Source organism: Dreissena polymorpha, chromosome 1 (genome assembly GCF_020536995.1).
Source record: "Dreissena polymorpha isolate Duluth1 chromosome 1, UMN_Dpol_1.0, whole genome shotgun sequence".
Taxonomy (NCBI): Eukaryota; Metazoa; Mollusca; class Bivalvia; order Myida; family Dreissenidae; genus Dreissena; species Dreissena polymorpha.
The window spans coordinates 131113610-131131289 of NC_068355.1; the positions used below are offsets into that span (position 1 = coordinate 131113610).

A 17680-nucleotide genomic window follows, 5' to 3' on the forward strand; every position below is an offset into this window, starting at 1 on the left:
GCAACAAATAGACTAGAAATACTGCTGAAAATGGTGGTTTTTCTGGATCCTGCGATAACATTTAAATTCTTAACATTTTTTCATGAAACTTGAAACATGGATAGATGGCAATATGGACATGATACACGTCATTTCATTTTGTTCTGATGTAAAAAATTCTGGTTGCTATGGCAACAAATAGACTAGACATACTGCTGAAAATGGTGGTTTTCTGGATCCTGCGATAACTTTTAAAGTTCTTAATATTTTTTCATGAAACTTAAAACATGGATAGATGGCAATATGGACATTATGCACTTCATTTCATTTTGTTCCTAAATAAAAAAAATTGGTTGCTATGGCAACAAATATATATATAAAAAAATCTGGAATTTCTGACAATGGTGGAGCTGGTAGGGAACTTATATTGCTTGACAATAGTCTTGTTAATATCATAAGATGCCGTGTATAATGTCTAATAAAAGGAAATATGGGGAAACTTATTTGTATGAGCAAAGTCCTATAATTATAATCGTAAGATGCGGTGTATTTTGTCTTAGATAAGCAAATGTGGAAAACTCATTTGTATGAACAAAGTCCTATAATTACTATAGTAATTGCAATGCATTTTGTCTGAGATAAGGAAATGTGGGACACTCATTTGAAAGAAAGAAAGCCATTGACATGATTAAATTGTAGATGGTTGCATACAAGGGATCTAGGACAAGAATTGATACTTTACAAGGGCAGTACTAGTTTTACCCGCTCTATTTGCTTCTGATCCTCCTGGCCATGCACAGAAACAACAAGGAAGTATATACATCTTTCAAATACGTACCTCAAAGACAACATAATTATATACAATTTAGGAATATAAATGCAAACTAAACATGTTTTAACATGACCAATTTATATACCTAAGATTATGTACAATTGATTGAAATACAAGAAACATAATTATTACTAATTAAAACATTGTACTTTTCAGTTTGTTGTAAAAATATCCCATTGTTAGAAAATAAATAATGAACAATAGTTGCATAGGGATTAAATCATGAGTGTGAAAACTCTAAAGTTTCTTAGACTATTGACTATTTCTAAACATTATAACATAAGATTATGAAGGAACCCCACTTTAATTACATTAACTGTAGAAAACAAGCTGCATGTAGTGCAAGAATTGAATATATATATTTCCATGTTTCAACACAAATCTTCAAGTCCTTCAATATAACAAATCTATCAAGCTCTAACCAGGCATAGTTTATCTATATAACATGTGACATCTTAATGGACAAAATGAATATTAATTTGCACAGCCATTTGATATATTTAGAAACATATTAAACTAGTAGGAAAGTTTTACCTTGGATCCGTTCTCCTCCTTGCTAGTGACTACAACAACAAACAGTCCATCCATCAGGCTACTGGTCTGAATACCTGATATAACAAGAAAATTTGTTGAAACAACATCCTCTGCCTAGACAATTTTGTTTATTGTAGCCCGCAGAACTTAAATTAACTTTTTTATGAAAAGTTTTTTAAATTATCTGAAAAGTTACATAATACAAAGACAACAAAGAACAATAGCTCTTGTTTAAGAAAGTGTTTGGTTATGTGAAGCTCCAGATGAATATTTGTAGAAGTTGTGGAGATATTTAATTGTTGCATGCAAACTTTAACCTAGACTTTAACATGCATGCAAACCTTAAGAACTCTTTTCTAAGTACAACAAGATACATGTATTTGTAATAGACATATATACATTTATATAGATTTGTAGCATACCTAAATTGTGTTTAACTTAATTTTTTACGTACAAAAAGGCTAAATTGCAGGTCAGAGTTATTGGCCTTGGTCAATAATTTCCCATAATCATCCCAAAGTCATTTGTGATTTTTTATCTGTAATAGTAACACAGATATGTACTTGTTGGCTGCAAATTTCATCCTTCTTTTAAATTATCGCTCACAACCCAGACTCGTATTAGTGCAAAAGGGGGCATAATTCTGCTAAAAAACTGGCCACAATTATAGGTCTTGCTTTAAGACCCATTTATTTGAATATCAGTGATTAATATAGAGATATTGAGTAATTTCATGCAAAAGTTGACTGGAATTAAATATGTTTAAAATTCTGCTAAATTGCAGGTCAGAGTTATGGAACTTGATCAGCCACCTAACAAAATTACCCCATAACAAGTGTGTGCAGTTTTAATACAATACCTGTTGGAAACTAGTAATTTATGTAGTGGTTGCAATTGTACATTAACCAAATGTATAACTGCACAAAAGTGGCATAATTCTGCTACATTGCATGTCTGAGTTACGGAACTTGGTCAGTAACATCACCAGCTTTTGCATGAAATTAATCACGAGGAAAGGAACCCTAATAGCCTAGCTATCGTTCCAATGCTATAAACGTTAGATGCGTGTACATTATGTTGTAAAACACATTATTGAATAAATATGTTAAAACCAACATCACCAAAGTTTCAATAGAATACCTCTTGTAGAAACAGTGATAAGGAGATATTTCAACTTAACCTTTACCATAGCATTTTGCTCATGATAGCAAAGAAAAAATGTGTGATTAATCAATACTATAGCTTTAACTAATTAATTAAGAGTCAAGCTACACAAAGTAAAAATAGTCACCTAAAGAGATTGTCAATTAAGTGAGACATATCCTTGGATGCTGCATATTCTGATGTATGTTGCAACTTATACAAATCATAGGAATTCATGTAGGAAAATAAAAAATGGAAACATACACTTTAATATGAAACACAAATATGCATGAACAATTGAATGTTGCATGTTGAAAAGTGTAAGTGTACATAGTCGGACAGGTTTGTGTCTACCAAAAGATAGATGTCCATGATGGATCTAGTATATGCCATGTGCCTCATTGTGAAGAATATAAATGAGACTAGCTCTAGAAAAAGTGGGCTTGATGCATGTTCTTAAAATAACATCCCACTTTAGCCTGCGAGGTCTGTCGCTCTAGAAAAAGTGGGCTTAATGCATGTTCTTAAAATAACATCCCACTTTAGCCTGCGAGGTCCGCAAAGGCTAATCAAAGACAACACCAATTTTATGCTTTTTTATTTTTAAAGTCCCTTTTGGCTAAAATTCAGTTTGAAGTGTTGTCCCAGCACAGACTGCATAGGCTAATCTGGGATGACACTTTATTCACATGCATTAAACACCCTTTTTCTATGAGAATGGTTAAAATACTGAATGAACATACTGCTGATCAGATCATATGGCACTCGGTCCTTGATTTTGAATTCCTTCTCCTCCACAACATACAGCGTGGTGTCTGTAAGGAACAGCACACGCTTCCGTGACTTGTAACCGTGTCGATCATACTTTGTGACGTAGATGCAGTACTGAAGAACAAGCAATGAACAATGAACAAGCAAGACGATTTTCCTTGGAAAAAACAGGTCTTAATGCATGTGCATAAAGTGTCATCCCAGAATGGCCTGTGTAGTCCACATAGGCTTATCAGGGACAACACTGTCCGCTTGTATGGTATTTTTGTTTAAGGAAAGTCTCTTCCTGGTGAAAATCCAGTTAAGGCAGAGGAAAGTGTCGTCCCTGCTTAGGCCTGTGCAGTCTGCACAGACTAATCTGGGATAACACTTTACACACATATTAAACCCCCTTTTCCTAGAGAGAGGCTAAACTAGATTGTGTGTATGTACTCACTTGGCTGTTAAGTTTACTTGTATTAAATAAATACAGTGAGAGTATCGACTATATCAGCATGGAAAACACTTTTTTTTATTCACTTGATTTTCCCCTTCCCCACTTGCACCAATTTATAAGAGAACATATGCTTTAATTCAGTGTTCTTCAGACCGACTGGCGACCGGCGATTTTACAGATTACTAACAATCTAGGTGCCTGCTACTTTTCCTCAAAATATTAATTTGAAGCAGTGCAAAAAACGCTTATTCCAGTGCTTGGTTTCTGCCTACTTTGATAATGTGGTTACTGGTTACTAAATTTATAATGGAAAACACTGTTTTATTCTTCTTTCTTTTCAATCAAAATTGTGCATATATTTTTAATATAATCAATCATGAAATTGTTAAACCATTTTACACTGGAAATCATGAAGTATCCACTGTCTTGTTCATAATGGTAGTGGCATTTGTTAAGTTTAATTTTAATCACGAGGTAATTTTGTTGACATATGTGTAATATTTTGAATAAGCATTATAACTGTAAAGAAGCCATAGCAAATCCTGATATTAAACATTAAAAATTAATAGTGTGAGATTTGAATAACAATTTTAATTTATAGGATGACATACCTTCACTGTTTCATTGACTTGTCTCAGAAGCTGGTTTTTCAAACTTTCATGATGTACAGCTAAATATAAGTAAGAATTTAAAATACAATTGAAGTACATTGCATTTACAAAGCACTGCATTATATAAAGAAACACACAATTAAACAGGTGGAATGCTACTTTGAAAACAGTTAATTAACCAATAGATTACTAATGATTAAAATACTATAACATTTTAATCATCAGGAATCTAATGTTCAATTAAGGGGTGGTTATTAAATCAATAGGAAATATCGGTAGGATGATGTCTTGCTTATAGGTAAACCAGTTTACCAAAATGCATTATAGGAGTTCCAAGGCAAGTTTAATTTTTAATAAATGATTTATAGTATAAGAATATTTTACTGGTGAATAGGTCATTCATAGTAAAACAAGATATGTGTTTGTCAGAAACACAATGCCCCCTACTGCACCACTTTGATTTAAATTTTATTTTATTTTTGACTATTCCCTTCGATTATATCATTTGGCAGGTACAAATCATTTTCACAAGGGAAGTAATTTTTTTATATTACTTCCTTGTGAAAATGATCTGTACCTGCCAAATGATTAATAAAAATTATCATCCTTTAAAGCTTGTTACTTTCCTTGGATTTAAATTTTTGACCTTTGACCTTGAAGGATGACCTTGACCTTTCACCACTCAAAATGAGCAGCTCCATGAGATACACATGCATGCCAAATATCAAGTTGCTATCTTCAATATTGCAAAAGTTATTGCCAATGTTAAAGTTTTCAGACAAACAGACTGACTGACAGACAGTTCAAATGCTATATGCCACCCTACCGGGGGCATAAAAATGAACCAAAACATGTTTGCTTGTTTGTTGGACAAAGCCATGACAAAACATTTGTGCTCACCATTCACACAAAAACTATAATATATAAGGTAGAATTTTTCAATGCCATAAACATGAACTATTATGTCAATTAAACAGATTTTGTAATTTCAAAAGCATCATTCAAGTTTGATGTGTCAATCTTAAAGAATGCAAGCATTAATGTTACAAATACAGGTTTTGCAATGGTAAAGTACTTACCTTCTTAGTGTACCTGGGTTTTATGCATGTGCATGAAATGTGTCCACCTAGATAAGTCTGTGCAGTTCCCAACACTTTCCACTTTTATGGCATATTTTTTGTTGAAAGGAAGGCTCTTCTTACCGACAATCCAGTTAAGGCAGAAAGTGTGGTCCCTGATTAGTTGGCTAATTTGAAAGATTATTTTATGCACATGCGTTAAGCCCAGTTAACCCAGAAAGCCGATCACATATCCGAATATGAGGCACATTTACATTTCATCCATACCTATCCTGGAGTCCACAAAGTGGTCCTTTACACTGGAGATGTAAACATCCTTCTTCCCCTTGAAGAGTCGCTCGGCAACCACCTTCTGCTGCATCTACACAACACAGGCACACACGAATTAATGCAAACATGTGTTGAATATACTGAAATCTGGTTATCAAAAACAACAGAAACCAGCATATTCATTGAATTGATATCCCCGCAAAATAAATTGTGCTTATGGATGGGTGCAAATCCCTAGATATAAGCCTTAAAAAATAATTAAGTGTAGGGTTAAAGGAAAACGCCTATCATATCTCCCTTCACCTTTGGCTTAGAATAAATACCTTATATTTAAATCTGGCTTCAAAATACTTAATTCAGACTTCACACAGTCCACACAGGCTAATCAGGAACAACCCTTTCTGGCTAGATTTGATTTGTGTTTGGACGAGACGCTTTTAAACGAAAAATACCATTCAAGTGGAAAATGTTATCCCTGATTAGTCTGTGCATAGTGCACAGGATTATCTGGGATGACACTTTATGCATAAGAAATGAGTCCCTTTTTTCCAGAGCGCAGCTAAAATAAATACCTGAATTTTCTGAGCTGGTGAAGTCTTCTTCACATAGCGAAGGACTAGATTCTTGGTGTTCAATTTCTGTAATAGCCCAGAGGTCTGAAATTGACAAAATTATTTTCCCATTCAGAGTTTAAGAAATATCACAAATCAACACTACCATTTAAGAACTAGGTACACAGAATTTTCCTAAATCTTGCTTTAAGATAATAAACAAACATTAACATGCATTTTTTAAAAGCATGTATGATAATATAGCTGGAATTCATATGACTAGAGACAGTACAGGGCAGCCTATGCTTGTTCATAACAAACATTATTATGTTGTTTTGAAGAACAAACTGTCATTACAATGAAATCAAGTAAAGCAAATTATTTCTGTTTTAAAGTCATTTATTATGCAGCTGTCATCTGAAGAGAAGTAGATATACCATAACATTACTCAATTGCCAACTTTTACAACAATGCATTCCTGAGGAAACTTACCTCCTGCAGAAGCCTAGGGGCCACAATCCAGGACTTATCGAGGATAGATTTCGGGGCTGCCACAGCCAGGCGCTGTAGCCAGTTCATCTTAGTGAACTTCACAAACTCCCTGTTCTCATCACATTCAGGCTCATTACGGTATTTGAAGCCCTTTACAAACCTGTAACAACAATACATGCTGTACTGTAAAATCACTATAATTTGTTGTACAATAATATTCGTTAATTTGGAAGGTTGGCCAAACTACGAATATAACACAATAACATCAGAAAATGATCAACACTAATTCCTGTGTTTTTTTCCCCAAAATAAGAATTCCCTGAATATTTGTGTTCAAGTCATTTTGCAAAAACCACGAAATTTCATGCAAATGAATATAAATCATTTTACTTTATTCTCATCATCTTTCAAGAATGCCTGTTTGTGTTATGTAACCCTTAAGAACGTTCATAATAGTGCAAGCATGGTTAAGTATCACAAACATGTAAGAATTTCATAAAAACATTCCAGATCCTGAACCATGTTGTGCTTTTTTCATACAATTTAGAAGTGGCTGCACATTATACATGTCAAATTATAGTATGCCTTGTATTTTGACTCTCAATTCACAGCAATAGAAAACATACCTTAATATGATGTGATATCTATACATTTTGTTTTTGCAAAATGCTGCTGATATGTTCTTGTTATTATGCCTCTGGTAAAAAAAAGGGCTAAATGCATATGTGTAAAATACCGAACAGGCTATACTTAAGGACTTTACACCTTAACTGGATTTTCGCAAAGAAAAGACTTCCTTTTTATGAAAAAATACCATAAATTCGGAAGTATCGTTTCAGCTTAGTCAGCAAGAAATTTTATCCAAATGCATTAAGCCCCATTTTGCCAGAGCAAGACTCAATAATTATCTACTTACTTGCGAACTATTCCCGCTGCCCACCGTCTTCTCTTGAGGAGTCTCTGGGCAAGAACACGACGCCAGTGGCACTGTATCAGGATCGCTGTGGAACAGTCATTTAAAATGATTTTTCCTAAATTTGACAGATGATTTGAAACAAAGAAATGAGAGACATTCTGACAGATGTACAAGCACATATCAATATCCGCACTTTTGAAAGTGAGAGCATAACAAGAGCTGTTGGAGATTAGCACCCTCATCATTTCTAGTTCTTGTCAAGATTTTCAGATGATTTTTTAAACAAAAATGTTTGTAACTTAAGCACAATTGAAATGACAAATAATTGAACACAGTTCATGGTAAAAAAAATATTTTTCCATGATGCAGGCTCAAAAGGGATAAAATAAATCAATTTATAAGTATCCAAACAATTGTCCTTGCAGGAAAATGGATTTCTTTTTGAAATTGAGTCTTGTTCAGAAAAAATTAGCTTGAAACATGTGCATTAAGTGTCATTCTAGATCAGCCTGCGCAGTGCACACAGACTTATCAGGGACAACAATTTCTGCCTACACTGGATTTTTGTTTAGAAGGGATCCCCTTTAAACAGAATACATTAAAAGTGGAAAGTGTTGTCCCTGGTTAGCCTGTACAGACAGCATAGGCTTATCTGGGATGACACTTTGCAAGCGTGCATTAAACCCAGGTTTCCCACAATGCAACTCAATACAAATGCATGAGAATTACAGAAGTGTTCTGTGGAGAAACACTCACCTGAGATTCTCATTCTCAAATATTTCTTTCTCTGGTGGAAACACCTGTATTTTGCTTGGATCTGTGTAGCTGTAAACACAACATTGAATGTTTACAATGTAGGGAAACAGATGTTATAAGCCAGAAACAACCTGTTTTCCTGCTTTTTGTTTTGGGACCTGTGACCGTGACATTGACCCAATTTTACCCAAATGCCATAACAAGTGAGATTTTCATGTAAACTAACCACATACACAATTGTCGTGCAATATCAATATCCTTACACAAGTTATTGAGCAGAAACTTTATTTTCTATTTTTAGTAAAAGAGACCTTGACCTTGCCCTAACATGCTCAAAAATACAATCCCAAGCTAGATCTCAATGAAAGCTTGCTACATCCAAATTTTCTTAAATATTGGACAATGCAAACTGAACTTATTGACCTGAAACCATCTGTTTAACTCACCCCCACCCCCTTCATAAATACTGATGCATTTTAAACATGCAGTTAATTATTATTGGTGGACAAGTGCTTTAACACTTTTATGCAGTTTGCTGCTCATCAGTAACTGAGGGTTGAAAATGAAGCCTTTTAAACTTGAATCTATAAAGTAAGGTAATGGTAAAGGCTTAAACAATGAACATCTCACTTAGCTCATTCTAGTTCAACAGTGCGATCTCACAAAGCTCATTATAGTTCAATAGTGCGATCTCAACAAGCTCAATCCAGTTCAATAGTGATATATTCTCACTTAGCTCATTCTAGTTCAATAGTGCGATCTCACCTAGCTCATTCTAGTTCAATAGTGTGATCTCACCAAGCTCATTATAGTTCAATAATACGATCTCGCCAAACTCATTCTAGTTCAATAGTGTGATCTCAACAAGCTTATTCAAGTTCAATAGTGTGATCTTACCAAGCTCAATCAAGTTCAATAGTGTGATGTCACCAAGCTCATTATATGTCAATAGTGCGATTTCACCTAGCACACCCTAATTCAATAGTGCGATCTCACCAAGCTCAATCCAGTTCAATAGTGTGATGTCACCAAGCTCATTATAGTTCAATAGTGCAATCTCACCTAGTGAATCCAGTTCAATAGTGCGATCTCACCAAGCTCATTATAGTTCAATAGTGCGATCTCACCAAGCTCATTCTAGTTCAATAGTGTGACCTTAACAAGCTCATTCTAGTTCAAAAGTGTGATCTCACCAAGCTCATTCAAGTTCAATAGTGCAATCTGACCAAGCTCATTCCAGTTCAATAGTGCGATCTCACCTAGCTCATTCTAGTTCAATAGTGTGATCTCACCAAGCTCATTCAAGTTCAAAAGTGCAATCTGACCAAGCTCATTCCAGTTCAAAGTGCGATCTCGCCAAACTCATTCTAGTTCAATAGTGCGATCTCACCAAGCTCATTCTAGTTCAATAGTGCGATCTCAACAAGCTCATTCTAGTTCAATAGTGTGATCTCGCCAAGCTCATTCTAGTTCAATAGTGTGACCTCACCTAGCTCATTCCAGTTCAATAGTGCAATCTCACCTTGCTCATTAAAGTTCAATAGTGTGATCTCACCTAGCTCATTCTAGTTCAATAGTGTGATCTCACCAAGCTCATTCTAGTTCGATAAAGCAATCTCACCAAGCTCATTCTAGTTCAATAGTGTGATCTCACCTAGCTCATTCTAGTTCAATAGTGTGATCTCACCTAGCTCATTCTAGTTCAATAGTGTGATCTCACCTAGCTCATTCTAGTTTAATAGTGCGATCACGCCAAACTCATTCTAGTTCAATAGTGTGATCTCGACTAGCTCATTCTAGTTCAATAGTGTGATCTCACCTTGCTCATTCGAATTCAATAGTGCGATCTCGCCAAACTCATTCTAGTTCAATAGTGTGATCTCACCTAGCTCATGCTTCCTTTTCTGGAATGCATCTTCTGTGGCAAACAAAACTCGTGGAAATCGTATGAAAATCTTTGTCCTTGAAAAGAAAAGTGTTATTGAAGGTATACTGAAATTCGTTAAAATAAAAACATGGTGCCCAATATTAAATTGCAATCAACAAAACAATTGTGCAAATTATTTGTCACCAAAATTGTAATGCTTTTTTGTGCATGTTTGGAACAATGGCAGCAATCAAAATCATTATACCTTACCTTCCAGAGTTTTAACGTGTTTTAAGATACCAAATCTTTGATGTAAGACTCAAAATACCGTCTTGATTCAGTTATGTTGTTTAATGACTTTTTTAAATCACAATTATCTATTACTGTAATGAGTTTAACTATAAGCTTAGGAATTGTTATTAAAATGAAACACATAAGAATAATTATTGAACCCTTTCACCAGTATATTCTTTATTATTATCTAAGAATGTGAATATGGGCCAAGTACCTTTCTTTCCATTACTATTGACTAGCGAATATCTTCTGTAAATCTAAAATAATTTCCAAGCAGCAAGTACTGTATCAGTCACCATTTTAAACAGATAATTAGTTTTATTCCATTGTTTGCTATGTTCAACTGAGAATTTACAGCTCAGCAAAATTTATGAATTTCATATACCGTATTTTACCATGTATAGCGCAGTTTTTTACCTTAAAAAATTTCAAAATAAAAAATTGGTGCGCGTAATAAATTGACACAATGCTTTCCTGGTTGCTAAATTGCAAAAAATTCTATTTGGTAATCGTAAATCTTCACAATTGACCCCCTTTTTTTTGTTGCAGAAAACTACACCCTATTATGTTATAGACTGAAGTTGCCGTTGTTGAAACAACAAAAATTAAAAGATGAAAAAATGTCTTTGTTGGTCTTTTCACACTTCTTCATTGATCGTTCACGAAAAAAATCGAGGTTATATCGATCCCCCCGTCGTTGCGGTATTGTTTCTTAAAGTTTTTGTTGTCATGAAAACTTGTTGATTTACAATGCAAAACGTCTTATTTGAACTGACGCTAATTATTGTAATCATATTTCTCAACTTCGCTTTTGCTTTATTTTGATAATTTAATCCAAAGTTTAATGTCAGCAAGTGTTGTTATTTTACTAGAATTATAAACAAAGAGTCAGTTAGTCTTCCGAAAATTTGCACTCAATGTGAATTGACAGTTTGATGTCATCAAAGAAAAGCCGCTTCCTGTCTGAACCAATAAAGCGACAAGTTTCTCGCCGACAAAATTGGCTTCCTTTGTCTAGCAATCAACATGCCGAACCAATCGTGTGTTTGTTCCTCAATGGCAATCGTCCAATTAAATAATAGCACGTTCAAAGCTCCGCCTTGGAACCTTTTGCAGAGAATGAAGGTGAAGTTTAACGGTTAATTGAGCAAGTGTTTTAAGTAAGTTGAGTTCCGATTTGCCGAAATTACTTGGCCCTAAGCATTGAAACGACGAATACATTTATCAATTATTTTTCGATCTCTGCATTAATATGCTACAGTGCGAGTATACTATGTAGGTTACAAACCAACAATAGAGATATAGACTTGTTTTATTTTCTTTCAATAGAGACAAGCAAATTATATTTTTCTAATGGCTTTACGCCGATAACGCCAACTGTATGGTATTGAGCGTTCGTGTGTATGTTTGTCTCACTATAAATACTTATCAACTAGACGCAGTGAAGGCGCAAAATACCGGGTAAAACTGGATTTAATGGTGAGTGGCTCTTAATGGGGAAATATTTAAGTCGATAAAAAATAAAATGGGATCCACCGACAATTTGTGTAAAATTGGACATTGCTATGTTGCGGGTCTGCAGAGGACGATGTTGTGAGCGGAAGGTAATGAAAATGTTACACTGTTCAAATGTGAGGAATAGGTAATAGTGGTTCGTATTTAACGCGCAGGGGTCTTGAAAAAACACGCGCAGTGTGCGGCAATAAGGACATATACCGTATTCTCAAGAGAATAATCTTAAAAATTGTTGAAAATATAGTGCTATGCAACCCATGCTCCTGATCATATAACGCTCCCTACTTTTAAACTAAAAATTAAGCGCTCGAAAAACTCAGATTAAATGATTGCACAATATAAGAATGGCGGCCATTTCGGCCCAACTTTTATGTTTTTGGTTTTGAATTCTTTTTTTTTCTCCATTTTGGCTTTAAAAAATCGCAAGCGCGCTATACATGGTAAAATACGGTATTTCTACACTGGCTCTGCTAAATAATACGCATATGATGACATAACCTAACGAAATTAACAAGGTGTCTATTATTTTTAAGGAATTTTAACAAGCTGCAACTGGGAGGAAACAAAATCTCAAACCTTAGCTACAGTTATCCCTCAACAGTTAAACCTACAGTCGTACATGACTCACTTGCCAATTCTGTAATCGTCATCCCCATATCCGAGGTGGGACACCAGTGCGTGAACCCCGTCCCGGGCTGAACCAGAGTAGTGAGGCCATGTGGCTGGGCACAAGCTCTTGTACCTGGGATATTGGTGCATGAATATACACATTCATGGCGTCTTGTTCTGAGAAAACTGGTCTTAATGCATGTTGCTTTAAGTTTTGTCCCAGATCCGCCTGTGCAGTTCGCACAGGCTAATAAATGCATGTTGCTTTAAGTTTTGTCCCAGATCTGCCTGTGCAGTTCGCACAGGCTAATAAATGCATGTTGCTTTAAGTTTTGTCCCAGATCTGCCTGTGCAGTTCGCACAGGCAAATAAATGCATGTTGCTTTAAGTTTTGTCCCAGATCTGCCTGTGCAGTTCGCACAGGCTAATAAATGCATGTTGCTTTAAGTTTTGTCCCAGATCTGCCTGTGCAGTTTGCACAGGCTAATGAGGGATGAAACTTTCCGCTTTTATAGTATTTTTATTTAAAGAAATTGTCTTCTTAATGCAATCCCTGATAAGCCCATGCGAACTGCAACCCCATTTTCCCACAAGACTCAACTAAAGAAACTAGAGCTTTGTCACAGATGTGACGAATACCCCCACATGCCGCATTGACACATAATATTGTGCATGTCTTCTGCACAAAAAACAGCGGACACCATGCTCAATTTTTAAAATGCACTTAGTGACCCCTTTACCTAGTTTTTGACCCAGAAAGGCCCATGTTCTAACTTGGCCTTAAGATCATCTCCATAAATCTTCTGACCAAGTTTGGTGAAGATCGGATGTAAAATACTTGAATTAGAGAGCGGACACCATGCTGAATGTTAAAAAACGCACTAAGTGACCCCGTGACCTAGTTTAAGGCCCAGAATGGCCCATGTTCAAACTTATCCTAGAGATTATTTAGATAAAACTTGTGACCAAGTTTGGTGAGGATTGGATGAAAACTACTTGAATTAGAGAGCCGACAACATGGTGAGGTTTAAAATGCACTAAGATACCCCTGTGACCTAGTTTTTGACCCGGCATAACCTATATTCAAACTTGACCTAGACATCATCTAGATACAACTTCTGACCAAGTTTGGTGAAGATTGAATGAAAACTACTTGAATTAGAGAGCGGACAACATTGTGATGTTTAAAACCCACTAAGTGACCCCTTGTTTTTGACCCGGCATGACCCATATTCAAACTTGCCCTAGACATTATCAAGATACAACTTCTGACCAATTTTGATGAAGATTGGATAAAAACTACTTGAATTAGAGAGCGGACAACATGGTGAGGTTTAAAAAACACTTAGTGACCCAGTGACCTAGTTTTTGACCCGGCATGGCCCATATTCGATCTTGACCTACACATCATCTATTTACAACTTCTGACCAAGTGTGTTGAAGATAGGATTTAAACTACTCGAAATAGAGAGCGGACACCATGCTCAATGTGTAAAACGTATTAAGTGACCCTGTGACCTAGTTTTTGATCTGGCATGGCCCATGTTCGAACTTGGCCTTCAGATCATCTAGATAAAACTTCTGACCAAGTTTGGTGAAGATCGGATGAAAACTACTTGAACAAGAGCACCGCCTTGCGGGTGCAGACCGCTCATCTATTTTCTTTTTAAAGGTGAAGGGACTCTCATTTTCAATCACAAAGGAGGGAGGGGTGGAGTGAAGAGCGGTGCATTGTGTGGGGGTGTGGACATTTATTACATTTTCTTCCAAAAATGCGAAAAAAAGGAAAAAAAAATCGGAGGGGGGGGGGGGGGGGGGGGGGGGGGATTCTTGGGTGCGATGGTTGGACGGTATTTCAAACATAAAATAATAAAAATAAATATTTGTGTTTTTTAACCGTTTCATAAAAAAAAATGGGGGGGGTGAGGTGGGGGGGGGTATAGTGTGAGGGTGTGGTGGTAATTTTTGAGATGATCTTAAAAAAAAAAAAAAAAAAAAAAAAATAGGGGGGGGGGGGGGGGGGGGGGGGATTCGGGTGGGGGGAGGGGGGGGTGGGGGGGGGGATTCTTGGGTGCGATGGTTGGACGGTATTTCAAACATAAAATAATCAAAATAACTAGTTTTGTTTTTTAACCGTTTAAAAAAAAATAAATTTGGGGGGGGGGGTGGGGTGGGGGTGGGGGGGGGGGGGGTATTGTGTGAGGGTGTGGTGGTCATTTGTGAGATGATCTTAAAAAAAAAAAAAAAAAAAAAAAAAAAAAAAAAAAATAGGGGGGGCGGGGTTGGGGGGGGGCACAGGCGATGGTTTGGGTGGAGTCTATTGTGGTATGTCAGGTAAGAGTAGTTTTGTCAAAGTATCAATCAAATCTAATCATAAATAAAGAAGTTATGGCAATTTTAGAGAAATTTAATAATTTGACCTTGAGAGTCAAGGTCATTCAAAGGTCAAGGTAAAATTGAACTTGCCAGGTACAGTAACCTCATGATAGCATGAAAGTATTTGAAGTTTGAAAGCAATAGCCTTGATACTTAAGAAGTAAAGTGGATCGAAACACAAAATTTAACCATATATTCAAAGTAACTAAGTCAAAAAAGGGCCATAATTCCTTTAAAATGACATCCAGAGTTATGCAACTTGTCCTTTTACTGTACCCTTATGATAGTTTGCGAGTGTTCCAAGTATGATAGCAATATCTATGATACTTTAGGGGTAAAGTGGACCAAAACACAAAACTTAACCAAACTTTCAATTTTCTAAGTATAAAGGGCCCATAATTCCGTCCAAATGCCAGTCAGAGTTACATAACTTTGCCTGCACAGTCCCCTTACGGTAGTTAGTAAGTGTTGCAAGTATGAAAGCAATAGCTTTGATACTTAAGGAATAAAATGGACCTTAACACAAAACTTAACCAAAATTTTCAATTTTCTAAGTATAAAAAGGGCACATAATTCTGTCCAAATGCACGCCAGAGTTAAATAAGAGAGAGGCACCTTGCTGAATGTTAAAAAACGCACTATAAAGTGACCCGGTGACCTAGTTTTTGACCCAGCAGGGCCCATGTTTGAACTCGGCCTTAAGATGACCAAGTTTGGTGAAGATCGGATGAAAACTACTTGAATTAGAGAGCGGACAACATGCTGAATGTTTAAAATGCACTAAGTGACCCTGTGACCTAGTTTTTGACCCGGCAAGGCCCATGTTCGAATTTGGCCTAGACATTATTTAGATACAACTTCTGACCAAGTTTGGTGAAGATCGGATGAAAACTGCTTGAATTAGAGAGCGGACAACATGCTGAATGTTTAAAACGCACTAAGTGACCCCGTGACCTAGTTTTTGACCTGGCACGGCCCATGTTCGAGCTTGGCCTAGACATCATGTAGATACAACTTCTGACCAAGTTTGGAGAAGATCGGATGAAAACTACTTGAATTAGAGAGCGGACACTTAATACGGACTGACAGACCGACAGACCGACCGAGCGACCGACTGGCAGACAAGTTCACTCCTATATACCCCCCTAAACTTCGTTTGTGGGGGTATAGTAATTATTGATATCTTGTTTTGATATTCGTTAATAAAGTCATGGAGCTCTGAAACGTAGGAAATAGACTTCCCATGTTGTAAGTATGCATGACAATAAACAATGACCCAGCATTTATTAGAAGATTCAATGTGAATGCAATATTCATTTTGCCCTAGTTATAATTAAGCAAAATACACAGCCTTTATGACCCATATCATGCAAAATAAGTTTCATTTAAACCTATTCTTTTAAGGCCTTTTACTTCAGAAGCCAAAAGTTATTTGATAAAATCTTTAGTTACTTTTCATGTTTAAAACCAGTACATTGTGTGGCATAAGGAGATAATGCCTAGAATGAAGATTAAACCCTGGGCTATCTATTTATTAGAAGGCATTTTTTAATTCAAATCTAACATACAATAAAACACAAGTGCCAGTACCTCTTCAAGAACAATTCATAAGGGCGTCTGTATGCAAACCCGGCCCTTCGCACCCTCAAATTCTCCATGAGGCCGAGATATTTCACCTGGTGGTGGATGATGCGCTCATCAAACTGGCCTGCGCGCTTGTAGTCGTTTGGCTTGATGCAGCGCACATACGCAGGCTCCTTGGACATCAAGATCACCATCAGCTGGGCCAAGCTTGTCTTGAACTGGGTTGCCGCCTTAACAACCAGCAGAAATTGTGGTCACAGCATGTCTATGCTTCTATGTAGTTTTTATTTTCATCTTGGCCTGGTTGATCAAAACTTAACAAGCCAGTTAACTGTCTGTTAACTTCAGACATAAATAAATTTAATTAAAAAAACAAGATATGTGTTTGTCAGAAACACTATGTCCTCTTTTGCGCTGCTTTGAAGCTACACATTTGACCTTTGACCTTGATAGATAACCTTGACCTTGACCTTTCACCACTCAAAATGTGCAGCTCCATGAGATACACATGCATGCCAAATATCAAGTTGCTATCTTCAATATTGCAAAAGTTATTGCAAATGTTAAAGTTGGGGCAAAAAAAAAAAAACACACAAACAAACAAACCAACAGACAGAGTGGTGGGAGAAATAAAAATTACTATCAAACATATGCATATTATTCCAGCATAAAAATGTTTATAATTAACATATATTTAAGTCTTAGAGTCACAAAAATAAATAGAAAAAATACAAGAGATGTGTTTGTCAGAAACACAATGCCCCCTATTGCGCATATGTTTGAAGGCATATATTTGACCTTTGACCTTGAAGGATGACCTTGACCTTGATTTTTCACCACTCAAAATGTGCAGCTCCATGAAATACACATGTATGCCAAATATCAAGTTGCTATCTTCAATAATGCAAAAGTTATTGCAAAACTTTAACCAAGGTTAAAGTTTTGGGACACACACAATGAATGAATGACAAACAGACAGGCCAAAAACAATATGCCCCCGATCTTTCAATCCGGGGGCATAAAAAAACACTGCTCTTTACTTAACTGACTGTTAAAAGTTTTGAG

At 36.1% G+C, this 17680-nt stretch overlaps 1 protein-coding gene across 7 annotated transcripts in view; it reads right to left on the reverse strand.

The window, feature by feature from the left end:
• LOC127850028 (unconventional myosin-Ic-like) overlaps positions 1-17680 on the reverse strand; it is a 95768-nt gene that overhangs the window by 14040 nt on the left and 64048 nt on the right. For 6 of the 7 annotated variants that reach the window (XM_052382772.1, XM_052382790.1, XM_052382771.1 and 3 more), the window contains 12 exons: positions 16622-16845; positions 12675-12788; positions 10256-10332; positions 8371-8439; positions 7615-7699; positions 6699-6858; positions 6228-6311; positions 5653-5746; positions 4307-4365; positions 3232-3373; positions 1346-1419; positions 742-765 (listed from right to left, as the gene is read on the reverse strand). In XM_052382772.1, the coding sequence (XP_052238732.1) occupies positions 742-765; positions 1346-1419; positions 3232-3373; positions 4307-4365; positions 5653-5746; positions 6228-6311; positions 6699-6858; positions 7615-7699; positions 8371-8439; positions 10256-10332; positions 12675-12788; positions 16622-16845 (1206 nt within the window). The remainder of the gene's footprint in view (positions 1-741; positions 766-1345; positions 1420-3231; positions 3374-4306; positions 4366-5652; positions 5747-6227; positions 6312-6698; positions 6859-7614; positions 7700-8370; positions 8440-10255; positions 10333-12674; positions 12789-16621; positions 16846-17680) is intronic. The other variant, XM_052382797.1, reaches the window with a different exon arrangement.